Raw genomic sequence first — 23,048 nt, 5'->3', positions numbered from 1 at the left:
TGTAAAAATCGACGCGTTTCAGAAAGGCGGGGCATAGAGGAGAAACAATAATGTACAGTATGTGGAAAATAATGTGTTTTTTGAACCTTAAACCGCATAAACACATTTCATTACACAAAAAAATTATGTTCTTTTTAGCAACATCATATGACCCCTTTACATTTAGCTGGTGGGTAGGATTAGGTATGTAGAATATGGTCTTGCAGAGTATGTGCTTTATAAATACTAATAAAGAGCCAATGTGTTATTAATAGGCATGCTAATAAGCAACTAGTTAATAGTGAGAATTGGTCTCTATACTAAAGTTTTGCCATCTATATACAGTAAGTTTATATTGTGTGTTGATACTGACACCGCTAATTCAGTATTAGATGTGGATATTTCAGTAAATATTGGTGTGTGTATATATAACCATTTTTCATTTCATACCATCAACTTCAATATATTTTTAGGGATCCCTTCTCTGTGCAGGATGCATATATTGTTGATTTAAGGCAGCATATGATGCATAGGTTTGTTTTTGATAGAAGTATTTTTGTTTTACAGTTGCCTTTGACCTATAATAGCTTCATGTTTTGAATGCTATTTCTGATATCTGTCAGTTTAATGACATTTATTTTTCCCTTGTGCAGTTGATATTTAGATCCTGCACTGTTGTTTTAGATATATTGTTGCTGTGAGCTTTCTGTCTTTTTTGTTTTGAAGGTTTCAGGTCCATATGCTGAATGGAGCCCTTCTAGCTCTTCTCTTCCCAGTAGTCAACACTCGACTGGTGAGTGTATTTATACTTGAGCTAAGCGCTCTGTTCAAATGATGCTGACACCAAATAAGGCTGGAACATGTATGTTTTGTCTTCTTAACCTACTTTTTTTTTTTTTCTCCCATCACAGCTTCCATTTGAGAAGGAGATCTATTATATTCAGCACTCCATGCTGTATCTTGTGCCAGTCTACCTCTTCAGAAAAGGAGGTGAGTTTCTGAAGTTTGGGCAAACGGTCATAGTGCTGGAGCTTTTACCGCACATCATCATATCTGCCATGTGCACAATATCGTTTCAGCTTCCATGTTGAAAAGTGAGCAATAGTACTGTTGAAATCAGTGCTGTTATTTATAGAGCTCATCCAACCGATGTTTCAGTTGTGAAATGACAGTTATGTTGATGTCAGAAGGAGTAAAGTACATGTCAGAACAGCAATGACGCTCAGAGAGAAATGAGTAAACCCATAGTGTCATCTAATGTTCAGAAAGGATTATTACAGCTCATTAGTCTAAATAAACTTGATAAGAACAATTGCTAGCGTGTCTAGTGTTTTTTTTGGAGTAATTATAAGAACATGCCCTTAAGTAGAGTAGAGGGAGAAACAAAATGTGTTTCAACAGGGGGCAAGGTTTGTGTATCACTGCAAAAAATAAATAAATATTGATTTTCATATTTAGTATTTTTGCCTTGTTTTCCTGGACAAATATCTAAACATTCTTGAATCTAGATATATTTACTTGGGAAGCAAAAATGACTTAAAATATTAAGCCTTGTTTTCTGAAAAAATGTATCCAAGTTTTGCTTAAAACAAGAAAATATCTTTCAAATAATTTTGACTTTTTTTTCACCCCATTGGCAGATATTTTTTTCTAGATTCAAGAATGTTTAGATATTTATACCGGAAAACAAGGCAAAAAATACTGAATAAAAGCTCATTTTTTTGCTGTGTAACTAGACAATTAATCATCTGCATAATGTCTAGTCAACCTTTTCAGCTAATTCTAGCCAAGAACTGACCAAAACTGGCCTGAAATTATTTATGTATTGGTATAAAGCAGATTATCCACGCTAATAATACAGGTATTCATTATGCTTGGCACAGACAAATGTAAACGTCTTCCTGAACAATCTCAAAAAGCTTGAGGGTTTAATGCTTGCAAGTAAAGAAATTAACAGAAGTGTTGTAATTTGACTTCTGTCATGTGAAGTAAAATTATTAAGATTAATATTATTGAATATATATATATTTTAATGTTACAGTGCAGTTGTATTACTATAGAAGTCCCCTTTAAGTGTGCATTCACTGCTAAATTGTAACATTTTTTTATATAGTTTTGCAAAATAATGATTCGTCATTTAATATGTTATTAAGGAAAATAAATGTTGTAGTAGCATTTTTATAGTAAAATCACTATAAAATGATTTTTGGTAAATATGAATGTAAATGTAAATCATTCATTCATAAATATAAAAGGGTATTATTAATAAAATATTACATTAAATATTTAGTTGAATAGAAGAATCAGTCCAGAAGATTTTAATTGAAAGCATATCATAATGGCAAAAAATTAAGTTCAGATTGAATGATTCTCCTCGATCAATTAATAATGTATACGTTTAAGATGCACATGTAATTTGTGGGAATAATATATAATTCCCTGATTTTTAATCTTTTGTTTTTTTTTCATCAAATCAGCTACAGCGTCCCTCTGGTCCAATTCTGTCAGAGATCTATAACCTCACTTTAACTTGTCACAACAAAATAAAGCAGTATTTGTTACCATCTTAATGCTCAAGTCTTGTGGTGATATTTTTGAAACCCTAATGTTTATGCAGGTGCATTGTCTTGCCCTCAGTGTAAGTGCTTTGCTGTAATCACAGTTTTGTTTGTTTGTTTGAAGGACGAGTTGAAATTCTGTGTGGTAACAGATGCAGCTTAACCTCTGCTGAACCCTGCATATTCCTTTAAAAGAAATGCTCAAGCATCCAGATAAACATACTTCCCTGACTTAGAGAGATCTGGGCTCCACATGCATCTTTAAAGACTGTGCCATGTGTCTCGTTTGTCAGGTGTGTATAAGCCAGAGCCGCTCCGAGACATGTGGTGGGCGCTGCTGTCCACGGGCATCCTCTTCCTCTACCACTTTGTGTTCCTCCAGGGCCTTGGAATGGTACGACAATCAAACACTATTGTGAAAATCAGAAAGGCATACTAGTATTCTACTTTGTATTTCTACCATACAAATATGGACGAAATAGAAAGAGTTGGTAGCTTATGACTGTGTTAGAAATGGAATGCTAGCTTACTACTTACTGCGTAGTATACACTGCATGCTGAAACGGTAGACATTGTTCTACAACATTCCACTGCTTTGTCACATGACCTCAAAGCATTGTGTGTGTGTTTAAGTGGTACAGTAAGCAGTACGTTACGCAGCGCAAATTTGATGGCATTTTTCTAGAGCTTTCATAGGAGTTAAGTTTATATATGGAAGCCCATTTCTGCCACGGAATAAAAAATTAAAAAAAGGTAATTGCAACTTTCTCATCATTCAGAATTTTTATTCTCGCAATTTCAAGGGAATAATCGACAATTATGATTTTTGTCATAATCGTGCAGCCCTATTCTCGCAATTGATTTTTTTTCTCAGAATTGTGTGATGTAAACTCGCAATTGTAGGGAAAAGAGTCAGAATAGCGAGATGTAAACTCGCAATTGCGAGAAAAAAAAAGCCAGAATTGTGAGGTTTAAACTCGCAATTCTGAAAAAAAAAAAAATGAAGATTGAGATATAAATTCGAAATTGCGAGTTATAAAGTCAAAACTGCATGATATAAATGCAGTTCGGAGAAATAGTCAATATTAGATATACTGCATAAACTTGGAATTGCAACAAAATAGTTTTTTTCCTCAGAATTGGACTTTATAACTCAAAATTTTGAGTTTATATCTCAATCAGTCTGACTTTTCTAATAGTGAGAAAAAAAACTCCGAATTTTGAGGGGAAAAAATTCAAAATTGCGAGATATAAACAATTGCACGAAAAAAGTACGAATTCCAAGAACTAAACCGTGAACTCGCAATTGTGAAGAAAAAAAAAAAAGAGTATGTACTGTATCTTGCAATTCTGACTTTATTTCTCACAATTGTGAGTTTATATCACGAAAGTCTGAGAAAAAAGTCAGACTGACTCGTTAGGTGATTTTTATCATTAAAAACATACGTAGAGTTTTACTTGAATAATATTCTTGTTACTAAAATTGTGTCTTTTTATTGAACTTTTCTGTCTATTATTTCATATGTCAGGCATTACAGGGTTATGAGTGTGAGGGTTTTTAGACTCCTGGTCCTCTGTGACAGTATTACAACCTCAAGATAAAACTCACAGTAAAAGCTGACAGTTTTGCTAATAGACCTTTATTACAATCTGCAAGTCGTCACATCAGGCTCCGTTCGGTAGTTTAATCAAATTTCCGCTTGCATTACTGTCAAATGTGTAGTCGCCAGTTTTAACGAGAAAATGTTGAAACTTCACAATCAATGTCTATATTTCAAATGGTTTAGTTAGCCTTGTGTGATACCCTACAAGTGTGTACTTTTTACATTTTCATTTTATTTTTTATGTTATTACAAGACGTTTATGGCATGTTATGTTCTGACTCATCTCCAGTTTTTGGCTGCAATATACACTGATCATCCACAACATTAAAACCACTGAAAGGTCAAGTGAATAACACTGATCGACTTTAAGAAAAGAGGTGTAGATTGTAGATCGTAGCGATCTACTTGCTACATTTCTGGACCTTGATCGTGGTAATTACATTGCTGTCTTTGGGAGGGTTAGAGAGCTCTCAGAATTCATCAAAAATATCTTAACTTGTGTTCCGAAGATGAACGGCGGCCTTACGGGTTTAGAACGACATGAGCATGAGTAATTAACGACAGAATTTTCCTTTTTGGGTGAACTAACCCTTTAAAGGGGTCATATGATGCTATTTTAAAGATCATTATTTTGTGTATTTGGTGTAACAGAATATGTTGACATGCTTTACAACGTGAATAAAAGTTACGCCTTCTTTCTTTGCTTGAACATTTGGGCGGCGTTATGCAAATTTTCCCAGATCGTGACGTAGGTATGTGGGGGTGTGTTAGAACGAGCCGTTTTAGGTAGGCGTGGTTGACTCTTAACTTTTATAAAGAATATCTCTTTGGATTTGAGACTTTAGTCTTTGCAACTTTACAGATCTTCTTTATGCACCAAGAGCTTGCAACACTCCAAAGAGAAAGGAAAAATTGAAATCGCATCATATGACCCCTTTAAGGGATCTAAAATATGATCATGCAGATTAAGGCATTAATATGTGCTTTATAAATACTAAAAAACAGCCAATATGTTAGTAATATGCATGCTATTAAACAACTAGTTAATAGTGAGAATTGATCCCTAAAGTGTTACCAATAATTATTTTAAGCCATTGTAAAATAACCTATAAACACACACCTGAATTACATTGCCCGGGAGAAGCACTGTTATTTATCATAAATAAATTATTATTAGCAGTAGTATCAGTATTATTATTTTGTTGTTGCGGTGTGTTCATTTTATGAACCCTTGTCAGGTATATGTAGTAACCATAAGCCCCATGAAGTTGTGGTTTACAGTGATTTTAGAACGTCTAACACTCTGCATCGTGCCTAACAAATAATAAAATAATCACAGCAAACCATGGATTTACAGGGCTTATTGTTTTATTAGAAAACAACAATAAAACATAATACATAATAATACTAATACAAGTAATAATAAAAATACATAATAATAATAATTATTATTAAAAATATATTATTATTGTTTTTATTATGAAAGAAATGCTAAGTAGAAAGTGTGAAAAAAGGTCTCACCTTTTCGAATAATTATTAGAAAACACCAAAAAAATTTATTATTAATATTTTATTACTTACAGTCGCTGATTCAGAAGCGCCAGATTGTCATAGCAAAGTCGGAATTGACTTTTTTTTTTTTAGAAATAGCCTTTGTGCACAGCCAGCCTTGTACTCTTCTAGGTTCAAAAAACTGTCGCCCATGTTAGAACGAGGCGTTTTAGGTAGGCGTGGTTGACTCTTAACTTTTATAAAGAATATCTCTTTGGATTTGAGACTTTAGTCTTTGCAACTTTACAGATCTTCTTTATGCACCAAGAGCTTGTAACACTTCAAAGAGAAAGGAAAAATTGAAATCGCATCATATGACCCCCTTTAAGGGATCTAAAATATGATCATGCAGATTAAGGCATTAATATGTGCTTTATAAATACTAATAAACAGCCAATATGTTAGTAATATGCATGCTATTAAACAACTAGTTAATAGTGAGAATTGAACAATAACGCAAATTGTGGCCCTATGCTAACTCAGTCTTGTATTTTGCTTCTCACCAGTTGACAGAAGTGAATCTGAATAACATGCTGTGTCCTGCTGTCTCTGACCCCTTCTATGGACCATGGTACCGAGTATGGGCGACGGGCCACCAGACTGCCCTGACATTAGTGCACGGCAAGGCTCTGACCATCCTCTCGCAGCACACCGCTCCCACGTGCCGCTATTTACTGGATATAGCACGTCTACGCAACAAGAAGTTGGACTAGTGTTTTTATCAGCAGTCTTACATGGACAAAACCTCAACTGGAACTTGTCCAGCATCCTAGACAAAAGTGTAGTACATAGAGATATACAACTTTAGCACTTTTTTTTCTGTTTGTTGTTTAGTCCCAACCTGGTTTCTCAAAGCTGGATCATTAGATCGGAAGACTGTTTTAACACCATAGGAGCCGGACTCGAGCAACATTAACCTTGCCTTGTTTTTTTAGTGCTTGGCAAAATGAACACTCGCTGAACTCAGAACACACGTAACCTTTCTTCTCAAGTTGCCTTCTTTAGTTACACTCAACAGGGGGCCAACCCAGTTCCTTGTACTCGTTTGCCGAATAGCTGAATGTGCGGTTATAAACGCTGCATTTCCTTGCTCGCTGGTGAGGCGGTTTTAAGAGACCGTCACAAAATGACATTTTGTTAGTATTGTAGAGCTGTTGTGGAAAGTGTAAATGTAGTGGTACTGTATGTCTAGGAGATTTTCCAGAGTGTTTCCAGCCCATGGCAGTCTCTTTCTTTTGTATGTAAATAGAACTAAAGTTTTAGCTGAAGTTATTAGCTTCCACAAAATATCTTCTGTTGGCTTAAAGTGTCCGTTTGATTCCATTTGCTAGTTGCTGAAGTACACACACACTCTACTGATGGTATTATCTAAGGGAATCACTCTCATTTCAATGTATCTTGACTGAACGGGAAACTTGTCTGTCTTGGTGTCATTTATGTACATATGTTTTTATGGTCTATATTAAAGGTCTTCTCCAACATGTAACATTGATGACGATTGTCTTGGTTTCTCAAAAAAAAAAATCTAAAGTGTGAAGCATAAAAAGACATACCCAATGCTTCTTTCAGAATTTATTTTTATTGGATAAATGATTTAAAAGGTAATAACAATAATGTTTTAAAACTACGTTATCATTGCCACAGCCATAGCTCACATACCCACATATAACCCATCTGTTTGCCCCCCACCCCCCCACCTCCACACATTTTTTTTTGTGTACATTGTCTTTTTTTGGAGCCATACTACCATATTCATAATAAATGCCCATTTCAAGTCTCATCACACTAACAGCAATTCAGTGGGGTAAAGGATCTAGTTCTACAGGGAGAGTTGTTTTTCTATATATTTTTTTTCGCCAAGTCGTTACTTTAACAATTTTAAGTTCTGAAAAGAAGAAAGAATCCAAACTGAAAAACGGAAACAAAAAGTGGTGGGCATTCGGGGCTACACCAGGCAACCCCGGTGCCCGCAATGACAACACTGCAAGCTGTCAGTCATCGAAGGGCACGTTCAAAACTCATCTTCGCAAAGTTCCAGAACATTGAAAACCACTAAAATAATTTAGAAACTAGGTCCAAAATATTTTTTGTTTTGAAAAGAATTAACTCGATATACAAAAACAGTCATTGTGTTTACTTTTTTGTACATTTTTTTTTTTTTTTTACAAAAAAAGTTTTCAAACAAATTTATTGTAGTTTTTTCATTTTTTTTTTTTTTATCATCATCATCATTAGTTATACTTTTTTTCCCCCCCATATCTATCAGTGCGATTGTATGCCAGTGCAGCTACTGGGTCCAGAGTAAAGAAAAGAGGCATTTTTTTTTCTTTAAATGGCATTTAAAAATAAGGATTAACTCATCTTTTGTATAAAGTATAACTGCTGGTCTTAGGAAAAAAACATTAAGAAACCCATAAATCTAAGAGGCACGCTATGGGGTTTTCTTTCTTTACAAAAATATAATAATAATAACAACAATGATGAAAACAAAATAAAAAAAAAAAGTGCAACCTAGTATTACGGTCATTGACACCGCGCAAGGTCTCAAAGACAGCTACAATGAAAATTCATTGAACTTAGGTAGCTAAAATCCTAAAACAACATTAGAAATTGTACAAAAGAAAAGAAAAAAAACACACACACAGAAACACAAGACATTTCTCTTGCAGGGAAGGTTTTTGGAAGGACAGGAAGGCAGGTCTGTAGAGCAGCATTTGGACATGGCTGGAGGCATCTTTGGTTCGGTTGAACACACAAAGGTAACATGAGCCAAACGACGATGGGTTCGACAGCGAGCGCGAAGCTCGTCCGTAGGTGTTCCAACCCAACATTTATGCCTAAATGAGCATTTGCTATACATACCAAACACTAATCCCAGTTGTGTTGTTAGAAATGACAGAAACTCAAAGACGACATAGCGTGAAATTGGTTTTTGAACTTGTCTTTGAGCAACGTAAATGCAGGTCAGGTACTGAGAGTTTCAACAGTGTTCAAATGTGCCTGGGATTGCGAATGTCCTCAAAGTGCATGTTCAAACTACTCTAGGAATCATGAAAATACTTAGATCCGGTTGCAGTCTTTTCAAAAAAACCGATTTTGCAAAACGTAAAATGTACAGACGTATCTGACAGAACCAAAAAAACAAACAAACGAAGGAACCGACGTGTCTTTCAGCACACCGTGTCGCTCGCAATCGAATGAACCGATGATATTTGAACAAATGTTGTTAGCAAAGTAAACTCAGCACTGCAGTTTTGGCCATATTTAGGCGACGGCGTTCAGCTAGTCAAGCCAGCCATCGCTCAAAATGGCAATGTACATGAACGCGAACATCCACAGCATTTAACGACGGAAACGAAGAGCGAGACTCCAGGGTATTGCGTAAATGTGCACGTCTAGAACAGATGAGATGTTAAGCATATGCCCGAATCCCCCAGGCCATGAGGGAAAGATGGGGTTAGACTCGTCACTACTTGTCCTTTCAAACCTGCAGGAGGAGTTTGATACACTGGTAGGAAAAAAACACCTGTAAAACAGATCTGCATATATTGAGGATAATAATAAAGTCTGATATGATCAATGAGTCCGCATGACCAGTCACATTTACTGCGACCACCCCCCCGACATGAGGTCCGATAGCACCATTTTATATACTCTTTTTTTTTTTTCTCTCATATCTATGTAGCAGTGAAACAAGCATGCCATGTTTAACAGGAGGCCACCTATTCATGCAAAAAATGTATTGCAAATGTCAATACATCCGATTTCAAATGCAGAGAGTTGGTTTTGCAGCAGAAAAAAATTTCAGTTTGTGCTGTTTTAATGTACCAACAAACAACGCCCTGAACGTCCAGCTAAAACCAGGCTAAACACGGAGGCCAACAAAAAGAGATATTTAAAGGGTTGTTTAAGACCAAGAGACAACAAAAGTGTCACTTTTCATAACTGTGACCTACTTCCTGGTAAGGTGGGGTTTAGATTAAACAAATGAAAAACACGGCTGGGCAGTAATAAACACTTGACTGGGTAACAGGCAAAAAATAAAAAACTTCACGCAAAACCTTCACATTGTGAAATGATCAGTCTCAAGGTAGTTGAGCACTCAGGGCGATGTTTGCTGGTCTACGTCATAGCCATTTTAAGGCAAAACAACTGAAATCAGGTTATTTTTTTAGGTTTTAGTGAGCTGGGTAATGACTGTGGATGGAACCCCAAAAGCCCTTAACATTTTGCATATGAAAACAAAAGACAGAAATCGTTCCCGATTTTCCTTTCAGAAGTGGTCAAAAGCGAGTCCACTGCTTCTACAGACAATATGACACGTGATATTCAGTCTACATCCTGGTCTTTGAAAAAAACAACAACACTGACACCTTTCAGAGCAAGAGTTTAAAATGGGCCTAACAAATTGTCTGTGAGAAAACTATGAAAACACTTACAACCGTAGTTTAAAAACTCCCTGGTGTGGCATGACGACATTTTTGAAACAAGCTTCACTGCGAGATGTGGAGGGGTTCAGACGCCACCAGAGCAGCTTGACTCGAGAATCCGTAAGTTATCTTCTCAATTACAGCCACTGTACAGTTCACGCGTTCGTATGGAGGTGTAAACATTGCTGCCATGCGAGACAGAAATGGACATATTCATCCGTAAGACCAGATCATTCAAAACAAAACAAAGAGCTTTCTTAAGCATCCTCCTGAGAGTGAAGATTCCCGTGCCAGGTAAACAGACCAGGAGAGAAATGAATTAAAAACAGCCATTTAGAGCAACCACCCTGCCACAGCATGCGTTAAAAAGAGTATGGCTTTTTTTTTTAGCTTGTCTCTGTCATTTGACCTTGGTCTCTCACAAAGGTTTTCCTCTCTGTGTGACTAAATAGGAGCGTTACGAAACAGACGCATTTCTGTTGTGAGCAAAAACTGACTAGAAAAGCCTTCATTCAATTACACCCTTAGTACAGAGCTATACTTTCAACCTCACAAACGACACTAGCACAACACATCAACAAAAGAAGAGACACTTGGATTAAAATGTGTGTAGCAACACTACACAAAAAATGGCCTAACTGTTCATCTAAATAAATTCAGTTCAAATCAACTCCAGTAATGCTAAGAGCAACAGCCTTTTGCATTATGGGGAAAATATTCTGCGGTACCCAAAAACTGATTTAAGATAGTGGTTTCAATAATCGGAGAATTTGAGGAAAACAAAAGCAAGACTTGACTAGTTCTAACTCGGCCACACTGCATATCCCTACAACCCACAACACTGCTCACGATAAAACGAGGAAGGAAAACAAAATCACCACTCACAAAAGAAAATGATCAGAGGAATTGCACAGAGAGGAAAGAGAATCCCTTAAACCCTGTGGTTGCCTATATGATATAAATGTCAAACTAATACAAAACAATAAAAGAGGGAAAACAACAACAACAAAATTGCGCAAGTCACTAAAGCGGAGCGTACATAACAAGCATCTTCAAAACTAGCCCATCATTTAATATGACTTATTTCCATCCACAGACTAAGAAACCTGATTTTAGGAAATTTGTTGAAACAACAACAAAAAAAAAAAACTTAGTACTTGTTTATTTGCTTAAAAAGGGAAGGGGTTAATATATATTTATATATATATATGCTGCAAAAACAAAATTAATACAAAGAATAAAAATGTCAAAATAAATGAATTGTAGTTTTTCGCTTTATAATCACCTAATGCTTATTTGCCACCCGCTGCCATGCCTCCAACGGACTGTCGACATGGCAACGGAAACTATCATCATAAAATGGTACAGTAGTACAGATAGCTAGACCACGAGGGGGCGGGCTCTCCCGGGAAGATGTCCGCCGAGAGGTCCAGTGACTGGTCATGCGGCTCGCTGTCAGGAATAATGGTTGTACGGAGGGAGAGGGTGCCCGATGCCATTCTGGTAGTGATGATGCTGGCGGTGGGCGATGTATTCTGCGTAGCTCATGGTCATCTTTTCACTACGGTACCTAAAACAATGGTGAAAAAAGGGGGTAAGCATCAGAACAGTGAAAGACTCCATATAAAGGTTAAAAAATTATGCACTGACAACGATGTGTAATTGATTGCATCATTCTAATTTTAATATGCTGCTGTAAATTTTATATGAAACAAGTTAAATGTATATGTATGTGTCTTTAAAAACTGAATGTGTCATTACTTAATAATTTGCATGTCATGAGTGATTGAAGAGCTATGGCAGAGTGGATGATTATCAGTCAACAGCAACTTAAATATAGAGCAGCCTCGCACAAAGCTATATTATGTCTTCAGAAGATTTACATTATTATTGGGAGTGTAACGGTACACATATTCGAACCGAAAATGTTCGGTACGGGTCTTTTGGTTCAGTACACGTGTGCCAAACAAATCACTCAATTTTTTCAGGAAATTCAGACAATAAATGCAGTTTTGGCGCTCTTTGATGTGGCGAGAGATCGCTGTATAGAAGTCTTAGTTCTAAAGGCAGCACAGAGCGCGATCATCCCTTCATCTTTACTATTAGTTTTAATGCGAAATAAACATGAATGAACATCTCATGTAATAGCTCAGTGTTTCAATTGCGGAAAGTAGTCATTAAAACAGCTTGTAAACAAAATGTCACGTAGCATTTCATTTACCTCAGGTAAATCATCAGTGTCTACAGCTCGTTATTTGCTAGAGAAAGAAAGTCTAGAGAAGAGCATTTAGCAAAATATTAGACTATACTTCATCATATTTTACTTTGCCTGTTAGTGATGTCTAATGCATGTTTAAATAAATCTTTTATGAAACAAGTTATGATAGCCACTGTGTAAATGATTATATTTCAACAACAAAAAGAAATTGTATAATTTAGAAGTTAATTTAAAAACTGCACTATGTGCAATTTGCATGTTTGCATACAAATTTGAATGTTGATTATTATAGTTTTTTTTTTTTTATTTAAGTTTGGGCTCTGTTGTCAACTGTAACCTTATAGTAATGTAAAAGGGCTCCCTATAGTTTAGGTAACTCATTAAACCAACAGAACCAGCTATCCCCCTTCTGAGCTGAGGAACCGAGCTGGCAGGAGATTAACACTTTTCTCAGGAAGGCCAGAGCAAAATCAGCCCCAGGGCCCAATGGCATTCTGTACAAGGTGTATAAATATTGTGAGAGGCTCAGAAGACGACTTTGGAAGCTACTGAGAGTAGCATGGAAGAAGGATTTCCTCGCTGACAGTTGGCTGGTCGCTGAGGGATGCTTCATCCCTAAGGAAGAAAATCAAGCAATTCCGTACCATCTCACTCCTCAATGTCAAAGGCAAGATTTTTCTTGGGATTCTGGCGAAGAGGCTGACCTCCTTTATGCTGGACAATGGGTACATGGATATGTCCGTCCAAAAGTGGGGAGTTCCAGGGGTAGCGGGCTGTCTTGAGCACACCAGCATAATCACTAAGATCATCGAAGATGCAAAGAAGAACCGTGATGACCTGGCAGTTCTGTGGCTGGATTTAACAAATGCGTATGGGACGATACCTCATAAGTTGGTGGATTTGACGTTGAAAACCTACCATGTCCCTGAGCGTTTCCAGAAGATCTTGCAGTGCTACTATGACAACTTCTACATGCGCTTCACCTGTGGAGATTTCACCACCGAATGGCAGAGGCTAGAGGTGGGCATTGTCACTGGCTGCATGATTTCAGTGATCTTGTTTTCGGCAGCGATGAACCTTCTCGTTAGGTCAGCAGAGAAGTTGCAGCGGGGTGCAGTGTTGGCCAATGGCATCCAGCAGGTACCTATAAGAGCATTTATGGATGACCTCACCATCATGGCAAAATCAGTACCTGAAGGCAGATGGATTTTGGAGGTTCTGGTGGAACTCACCGATTGGGCAAGGATAGAGTTTAAACCTAAAAAGTCCAGAAGCCTGGTATTGGGGAAGGGGCACATTCAGGACCGGTTCCGCTTCAGGTATAGGACAGACCTCAACGATAAGCAGAGTGTGAGGGAGATGATTAACCAAGTAGACACCTGGATGACATCCTTAGAGAAGAGTGGCCTACCCGGCAAATACAAGGCCTGGGGTTACCAACATGGGGTACTTCCTAGACTGCTCTGTCCTCTGCTTGTTTATGAGGTACCTGTCTCTACCGTCGAGGGATCGGAGAGGAAGATTAACACCCATTTAAGGAGGTGGCTGGGTGTCCCAAAAAGCTTCTGCTCCATTGGCCTGTACAGCACAGGCAGCAAGCTTCAGCTGGCAGTGACATCAGTGCTCAAGGAGTATAAAGCAACAAAGACACGCCAGGCCATGATGCTGCGAGACAGCAAGGATGAAAGAGTACGCCAGGCAGGCATTGTGGTCAGGACAGGTCGTAAGTGGTCAGCCAGCAGAGTACTGACGAAGGCTGAGGATCGGCTGCAGCATGCCGACATCATTGGGACAGTAGCTCAGGGCAGGCTTGGACTGGGTTGCTTCACCAGAACAATCTGGAACAAAGCTGACCCAAAGGAACGCCGCAGCATGATACAGAGGGAGGTCCGTAAGGCAGGAGAAGGAAACCCGGCATGTCAAGGCTGTTGCCATGAAAAAATAGGGCAGCTGGACAAGGTGGGAGGGTGTACGAGAAAGGGCCCTGACATGGCAGGATATTTGGACCATGGAAGGACGCCAGATAAAGTTCTTGATGTGTTCTGTCTATGATGTTCTGCCTACTCCATCAAACCTCCATATTTGGGGGATGGCAGAGAGCCCCAGCTGCACATTATGTTGAAAGCAAGCCAACCTTGAACATGTCCTCTAAGCATGCCAGTCAAATTTGGCAGATGGGAAATTCCGGTGGCGTCATGATAAGATCCGGTCTCAGTTGGTGGATGGTGTGGAACAGGCAAGGAAGAAGGTTAAACAACTTCCCGACGGGCACCATTTTATTCAGTTCGTCAGGACAGTATATATATGAAAATTTGATACCGTCACGTGCCTAGTTTGGAATAACACATGTAATCAGATTACTTTTTTTCCAAGTAACTAGTAAAATAACATTACTTTTTAATCTAAAGAATTTATCTGAAGAAATTTAAAGAAAATATTGAGTTTTTGAGAGTATCTGAGAATTTTTCAAATAAGTAAAGCCAGTTACTTGCTTATTTACTGACAGCTGTCCTGTCCTCATGTTGACAGAAATCAGGGGTAAGTGCAGAGGCTCTGTGTGAACATGATGCTTGCTGTAGTTCTAGACTAAATGTCAACATGCATTTACTCATCTTCCTTGAACAAAAACAGATTCAGTATTTCTCAAAATGAATACATAAATTAAAATTAGTGCTGTTAAACGATTAATCGCGATTAATCGCATCCAAAAGTCAAATTTGGCAGATGGGAAATTCCGGTGGCGTCATGATAAGATCCGGTCTCAGTTGGTGGATGGTGTGGAACAGGCAAGGAAGAAGGTTAAACAACTTCCCGACGGGCACCATTTTATTCAGTTCGTCAGGACAGGAGAGAGCACTGCAGCAGGACGGAGGAGTAGAGGGGTCCTGGCCTCAGCAAATGATTGGGAGATGCGGGCAGACCTGAAGAAGTGGCTCAAATTCCCAGAGGAGATAGCACACACTAGCCTCAGACCGGATTTTATCCTCTGGTCTAGAGGCACCAAGCAGGTGGTGCTCATACAGTAAACAGTACCCTGGGAAGAAAGGATGGAGGAGGCCCATGAGCGCAAGCTCAAGAAATATCAAGGCCTTATCCTCAGGAGCCAGCAAAATGGATGGAAGGCCTGGAATTTACCAATAGAGGTCGGCTGCAGGGGTTTTGCTGGGCAGTCACTCTGGAGAACCCTTGGGCTGCTAGGGATTGAAGGGATGGCCAGGAAATGGCTGGTAGGCAAGGTCACCGAACAGGCAGAAACAGCATCTCATTGGATTTGGATACAGCGGGAAGTGCGGTGGCAGAGCCAACCTGTTGAAGGACGAACAATGACAGAGTAGGGTGGTGGTCAGCAGGGCTAGATCCAGGACACTGGATCTGCTGTTGAGCCCTCCCGAGGTGTCATGGGCTTAAATCGGTGAAACACCAAGGAAGGGGGGTGCCCATCTGACGACCGGCTGTAACCACTAACCCTTGTACAGTTGAGAGATGTAGCCAATCCTTGACTTGGTGCTTGAAAGGAGGAGAGAAGGAGAGAAAAAAGGATGCCACTGGCTCACAGTTGGTGCAGGGCGGAGGACCTGTAAAGGTGGGCCAGTTGCGATGGTCCCCTTGTATTTTGCATATAGGTATAATTTTATCCCCAAGTAAATTTTAAATGCAATTTAATTTATTTAAAGGAAACGCAATTTTTTTTTTTAACAGATTCAGTATTTCTCAAAATGAATACATAAATTAAAATTAGTGCTGTTAAACGATTAATCGCGATTAATCGCATCCAAAATAAGTTGTTGTTTACATAATATGTGTATGTGTACTGTGTATATTTATTATGTATATAAATACACAAACATGCATGTATATATTTCAGAAAATTTTTATTTTTATATATTAAATATATTTATTCTAATATAAATTATAAATGTGAGGGGTGTACTCACTTCTGTGAGATACTGTATATATACATAATAAATATACACAGAACACACATATTATGCAAACAAAAACGTTTATTTTGGATGCGATCAATCGTTTGACAGCACTAACTGAAATGCAAACTCAGAATATGACACAAACCTGCAATAATTAAATAAGTTAAATAGCACAAATATCCTTCATGTATTTAACCACATTTTATTAACCATTGTCTCTGCTTCTGACCTTCGATGATCCAATTCAACCACACTAAAAAGCAAAAATGACTTTAGATAAAAACAGAAGACATTTTGTGTTTAATATTTTTATTGCTGAAGAGTGTTGAATTTTTACATTTTCTTCAGCCTGACTTTTTCCAAAAATAGATTTTGTTTTTATATTAAAAACAAGCAAGCACAGACCAGATGAGAAAAAGCAATGCAAAAGTATCATAGTGCATTACTTTCCATAAGAAGTAACTAAGTAACGCAATTAGTTATTTTCTTAGGAAGTAACACAATATTGTAATGCATTACTTTTAAAAATAACTTTCCCCAACACTGTCTTGTGGCACTGGACACAAGTACTAAAATATTCATCTACTTATAAATAGCCTGTGATTTAAAAAAAAAAAAACAGTTTAGAAAAGGCAATTCTCTCACCTGGTCAATTTAATAGTCTTCCTGAAGTCATTTGTAATGGGAGCTTTGTAACCTCCCTTTCGAAGTAAGGAATCTATGGTCTGAATGTGGTCCCATCCTATAGAGACAGAAATTCAATTATATTCTTTCATACTGATTGTTACTTTTTGGTCTGCATCTTATTTCTGCTGTTACAGTGTAACTGAAGACATCATGGACAGAAATTAGGCAAGTGTATTTTATTCTCACCTTGCTCCTTCGCAACCTCTGGCAGGTAGGTGGCGGTGCGCTTTGATCCTTTTTCATTAAAAAATTCTATCCTAATGCCGTGAACACCCACCTAGAAAACAAAGACATTTTGAATAATCATATTTATTCCTTTCCATACCTGACCTACATGTAATTGACAAACTGTTACTTTGGTGCTAATAATGACATTAAAATTGTGAGAATAGCTTGTTGAGAGAGAAAAAATTTCATGTTTACTGCAATCAGTTTCGCTCCCGCTCTCTTTCAGAGGCACAGGGAAGAGACAGACATTGAAAAATGAAATATGAAACCAAATAAACAATTATTATAATCTATCATTCGTCTTCAAGCAAGCTTAGGTATTTTTATAGTGATGTGCATTTACTGTATTATGTAGAGATGCACCGATCGACCGGCCAGGGACCGGAATTAGCAGATTTTCCGCATGATCGGCCCGGACCGGTGACCGGCCGGTCAGTCTGCCGATTCCGAGCCGGTCTGTTTTGACATCACACCTATGCTCACATCTGCATGTAAACACGTCATCGGGATGGAAGTTCTTCACTGTGAGTGAAGAAGAAACAAAGTTCGCAATTTGTAATACGTGTAGGGCCAAAGTATACCATGGGGGAACCAAAGGGCTCGATTAACGCTAAGTAGATTTTTTAAAGGGGCAAGTGAGAGAGAATTTTACTTGCCCGACTGGACAAAAAACCTGATGAAAATGTCAATAACAAAAACAACTAGGGAAGCACTGAAACGTGACCACCAAAAATTTTCGCGCAAGAATGATTCTGATCCTATTGCATTCAGTGTAAACAGACTGATAATGTATTTATGTTGTGCCATGAGGCTCGCGCAGCCTGAGTGAGTGTGTGAGAGAGAGATTTGTGCAGAAATCAAAACAAATGAGCGCAAATGTACACACAGAGTTCTAGATGCATACTGCGGTAGAAAAAAAATATATTTATAATATTTGATTTACACAACCAAGATGTTTCCCCAAATATTAAAATGATTGCAATGTGACACTGATTTTATACAATCTTAATTCAATAAAAAAGAAGTTAAAATTAAGTGACTTAATTTGTGACCAGTGACCAATATTGACGGTTTTTGCTCAATTTCGCTGACGAAAATAGTTCCAATCAAAGCCACAGCAGAACTGTTGTGTCTCCAAGCAACACACAGCAGTGTTTTGTTACTGAATGAATCCACGTTTTTGAACGAATCGAGTGAGTCATTGATTTATAAAGACAGTCACATGCCTCGATTCTGAATGAATCAGCCGTTTAAACGAATGGGTTGAATGAATGACTAAATGACTGACTCATTAAAACAGTAATTTGCCGCCACTTACTGGTGGTTTGATTTCATATACAGTGGTGGCCAAAATGATTAGAACACTAGTATTTTCACCAGCTAAAAAATGGTTTTAAGTCAGTTATTTCTATCTTTTGCTGTAGTGTGTTTCAGTAGGAAATATCAGTTTACATTTCCAAACATTCATTTTGCCATTAATTGTAATAATCCAGTGATTTTTGTCTGACAGCAGCCGGTGCTGCACACAGAGATCTGATCTGATCATCATCAGTCTGTCTGGAATGACATGAAGAAACAGAACTGAGACCTCCTCCCACCAGTTTGGTGTGAGCATCCTTTGCGTTTAAAGCAGCTTTTGCCCTTGGTGCACTTGCACATAGTTTCTCAGGGAGCTTTGCAGGAAGGTTTCTTGAAGCATCTTGGAGCCGTTGCCACAGTTCTTCCGGATTTAGTCGGTCTCAGTTTGTTCTGTTTCTTCATGTCATTCCAGACAGACTGGATGATGATCAGATCAGATCTCTGTGTGGAGCACTGGCTGCTGTCAGACTCCTTGTGCGAACAAAAAACAAAAATGGCAAAATGAATGTTTGGAAATGTAAATTGATATTTTCTACTGAAACACTACAGCAAAGGATAGAAATAACTGACTTGAAACCATTTTTTAGCTGGTGGAAATACTAGTGTTCTAATCATTTTGGCCACCACTGTATAAAAGCATTGTTGTATTTTTCCAACCTTTCTTATTTGTATTTTAAAAAAATATTTAAAACATTTATCTTGTACAATTATTTATGCATTTGCAATTTTGCGGTATAAATGCATTTATGGCACCTCAGCTTATTCAAACAGTCTGTGTAAATGCACAGATGCAGCTTCTGTGTTTCCTGCAGTGGAAATATGGGAAGTTTTTTTATGCTGATTTCATCTGAATGGTAAAAACTCTACAGTTTCTTATTATTCTAACTGAATTAATTGAAACAATGTAAGAATTTGATGTGAAAGTTGACATTTGATAAGATTAGGGGGGAAAAATGATCATTTATAAACAAAGTGGGAAATGACACCTGTTTTGTTATATACAGCAGTTGTTCAAGTGAGAGATCATCTGTAACTTTCTCCAAATTGGGGGAATTGTAATGTTTAATAATTACTTTTATTATGTCAATAAATATTTGTTTGCATTGAAAAAATCAGATTTTTGTTTGCATATGCTGTCAATTATAATTGGCAAAAATCGGTATCGGCAGGTCACACTTAAAAAAAAAAAAAAAAAAATCGGAATCGGCCAAGAAAATTGCAATCGGTGCATCTCTAGTATTATGGCAATGGTTAGCATACATAACATTTAGCATTGCATAAAAATCTCACAAGCTGATCAGAAAGCAATTCATTTCAAACACTCATTGTCCGTTTTTAGCTGAAAATGGTTTTAAATATATTAAGTGTTGATATTAGCTGGTAATTGTATATGAAAAAATGAAAAATGAGCAGCAGCACTAACCCTCTCCTTCATAATCTTTGCCTCGGGCCATTATCACACCTTAAGCACTACTCTGGACAGACTTTGAAAGCCCAGAGGAGGCACAATCAAGCCCCAGAAATGAAAGCAGAAATGATCCATTTACATATAGTTTGTGTAAAAAAAAAAGTGTTTAGAAAAGGCAGCTCTCACCTGGTCAATTTATTAGTCTTTAATAGTTATTTGTGATGGAAGCTTTGTACCCTTACTTTCGAGGTAAGGAATCTATGGCAGGAGTATTTAATTAAAGTTCCAAGAGGTACGATCTCTATATTTCCTTCCCAGCAGAGGATGGGACAATACTTCTTAGGGCTCTTTTTTCCAGTTTTTGTTTTCAAATCTGTAACGGTCAAAGCCACCATTATTGATTTTGTCATGTCCTTCAAGTGGGTTTTTGCTAACCCCATTAAAAGGGGAAAAAAAGCTGCCGAAATGAGCATGATGCTCAAGATCTAATGAGGTCTGTTCTTGCGCGGTTACAATATTTAATACACTCTTTTGAAAGTAATCACTTGAAAGTCATTTATTAACCGTTTATTTTTATTTGGCATCAGACTATACGAGATATCATTGCCATAACGTGTTACTATGGGTTGTGTCCTGCTTCAGGCTTCAGACTGGCATTCTGAAACCGCAAGCTTCATGCTTTCTAACCTTATCTCCACCTTTTTTTCTTTTTCTTGCAATTATTCTGCCTATTGTACATACAAAACACAAGTAGTTTACATCAATAGTCCCATATTCATAGATGTGACAACACAGTCTGTTTACAGTGTCTACCATTGTAACAGATGTTTACATCTACCAGAGTCTTCATTCAGTATATACGTCCAAATTATTATACATGCATACAGACAGTAGTGCCGACCACGATACCATTCGGTACTGAAATTTTAAAAACGTCCATTTCCCACTAAGATTTGAGCGCTGTTGAGCAGATTCTTAAACAGAGCTGATTGGTCATTGAGTTCACGTGCTCAACAGAAACGACTGTGATTGGCTTTAATGATCATCGCTTCAATGATCATTGCTTCAGAATCTGCTCAACAGCGCTCAAATCTTAACGGGAAATGGACGTTTTTAAAATTTCAGTACCGAATGGTATCGTGGTCGGTACTTTTGACAACACTAACAGACACACACGTGTGTGTGTATGTATATATAAAATGGTCCTATAAATATAAACCTGTTGTCTTATTCAGATAAAAATTGGAATATTGGATTAATCTGGTTATGACAATCAGGTTAATGCTTTTACATGATGTTTACATAATCAGAACAATGAAAAGTTCAGAATAATTCCAGGGTGTTATTGTGCAAGAATGTGCAGCCAGTGTATTTCTATTGGATTTTTTGTCTGTTTCATCACTTAAAGAAATCAGACTGTTTAAATCCCTAACCCTAGGTATAAGCAATAGTGATGCTTGCACTGACAAACCACTAGTGAAGGATTCCTAAAGCAGACATACACTTCCGGTTCACTACTTTGCCTCTGGGCTTGTGTAAACACAGTCTAGCTCCGAACTGGGTCACTGCTGACAAAAGGGATGAATACACATAGAATGGCAGCAGAACTACATAATGTGAAGACCTGCTATCTGATCTCCAGGATCTGAACATGATGGTTGTGTGAACTGACAGGAAAAGAATGCAGAATAGATGTGGCAAGAGGATTAGTGACTTCTATCTGAATGACACACATCCTATCAAACTATTTTAAGAGGAAGACGCAGCGTAAGCCAGATTAGTTTTTCTAAACGACTAAAGTGTGACCCTAAGGTGGGACTGTCTATTATCTGGATGTGGCTGTTAAATGCCTGCAGGCCAAGTACAGCACAGCACTCTGCATAAGAGTCTCAGTCAGCTAACAGTAAGGAAAAACACTGCTAACACTACAAAAAAGACACACACACTCACACTCACACAATACACAAGACATCATCGTCACTCCTCACCCAGGGTGCATTTCTGTCTGCACTGCTGTAGGTCACCAAGGACAGTATGTGCCTATGTGTATGTTTGCACGGCCTGAATCATCAAGCTTTCACAGTATAAAGCCAGGCTAAGTCTGTGAGCTTGTGCTTCATTTGAAAGAGAGTATGCGGTGAGTAGCTAATTCTGAACATCCCAAATTCGCTCTCTGATCACGCAATTTGCAAGCGGTCCTGCAGTGGCCAGACCATTTGTCAACATTGTAGGCTGAGGGCTGCGCTTGTGTGCATGTGGGCAGACCTTGAGAGGGTCGGAATAAACTAAAACTATCACTTCAGAAGGTCTCACCTCTGAAGTTGTTTTGAGCTCCAGACTGAGCTGCGGTGCACTCTGTGGTGAACACTTGCTTTCCTGATTTGTTTATGTGTTTAAACATATGTTTATTCATTTCCTTTCATTTCCTATTGGGGTTATGCTAGACCAATGAGAATACAGGTATGGCTACTTTTTAAGACCAATTAGCCTTTTCCCAAGTGTGACTAAAATCATGAAGTATCATACCATTCTGATTATTAGAAAAATGTAAACAAAACACACTGCTCAAAAAAATTAAAGGAACACTTTGAAAACACATCAGATCTCAATGGGGGCAAATATCATGCTGGATATCTATACTGATATGGACTGTGTAATGTATTAGGAACGAAAGGATGCCACATTGTTTGATGGAAATGAAAATGATCAACCTGCAGAGGGGCTGAATTCAAAGACACCCTGAAAATCAAAGTGAAAAAATGATGCAGCAGGCTAGTCCATTTTGCTGAAATTTCATTGCAGCAACTCAAAATGGTACTCGGTAGTTTGTATGGCCCCCACGTGCTTGTATGCATGCCTGACAACGTCTGTAATGAGACGACGGATGGTGTCCTGGGGTATTTCCTTCGAGATCTGGACCAGGGCATCACTGAGCTCCTGGACAGTCTGAGGTGCAACCTGGTGGCGTCGGATGGACCCAAACATAATGTCCCAGAGGTGTTCTATTGGATTAAGGTCAGGCGAGCGTGGGGGCCATTCAATGGTATCAATTCCTTCATCCTCCAGGAACTGCCTGCATACTCTCGCCACATGAGGCCGG

General features: G+C 38.1%; 2 protein-coding genes across 2 annotated transcripts in view; one reads left to right on the top strand and one right to left on the bottom strand.

Moving 5' to 3' along the window:
* Positions 1-7,195, top strand: part of LOC107713168 (transmembrane protein 164-like) — a 23,921-nt gene extending 16,726 nt beyond the window's left edge. The window contains exons 5-6 of the mRNA XM_016518600.1: positions 2,831-2,931; positions 6,199-7,195. Coding sequence (XP_016374086.1) covers positions 2,831-2,931; positions 6,199-6,405 — 308 coding nt within the window. The 3' untranslated portion in view covers positions 6,406-7,195. The remainder of the gene's footprint in view (positions 1-2,830; positions 2,932-6,198) is intronic.
* Positions 7,196-7,941: 746 nt separating this feature from the next.
* The window catches only part of LOC107713167 (AMME syndrome candidate gene 1 protein-like), a 37,069-nt gene continuing 21,962 nt past the window's right edge, over positions 7,942-23,048 (bottom strand). The window contains exons 4-6 of the mRNA XM_016518599.1: positions 17,140-17,230; positions 16,912-17,008; positions 7,942-11,692 (exon numbers count right to left, since the gene is read on the bottom strand). Of these exons, the coding sequence (XP_016374085.1) occupies positions 11,578-11,692; positions 16,912-17,008; positions 17,140-17,230 (303 nt within the window). The 3' untranslated portion in view covers positions 7,942-11,577. The remainder of the gene's footprint in view (positions 11,693-16,911; positions 17,009-17,139; positions 17,231-23,048) is intronic.

Source organism: Sinocyclocheilus rhinocerous, unplaced genomic scaffold, assembly GCF_001515625.1.
Source record: "Sinocyclocheilus rhinocerous isolate Xijiao unplaced genomic scaffold, SAMN03320098_v1.1 scaffold387, whole genome shotgun sequence".
NCBI classification, from domain to species: Eukaryota; Metazoa; Chordata; class Actinopteri; order Cypriniformes; family Cyprinidae; genus Sinocyclocheilus; species Sinocyclocheilus rhinocerous.
Note: the sequence above shows the minus strand (reverse complement) of the source record. Positions and strands in the feature narration are given on the sequence as shown.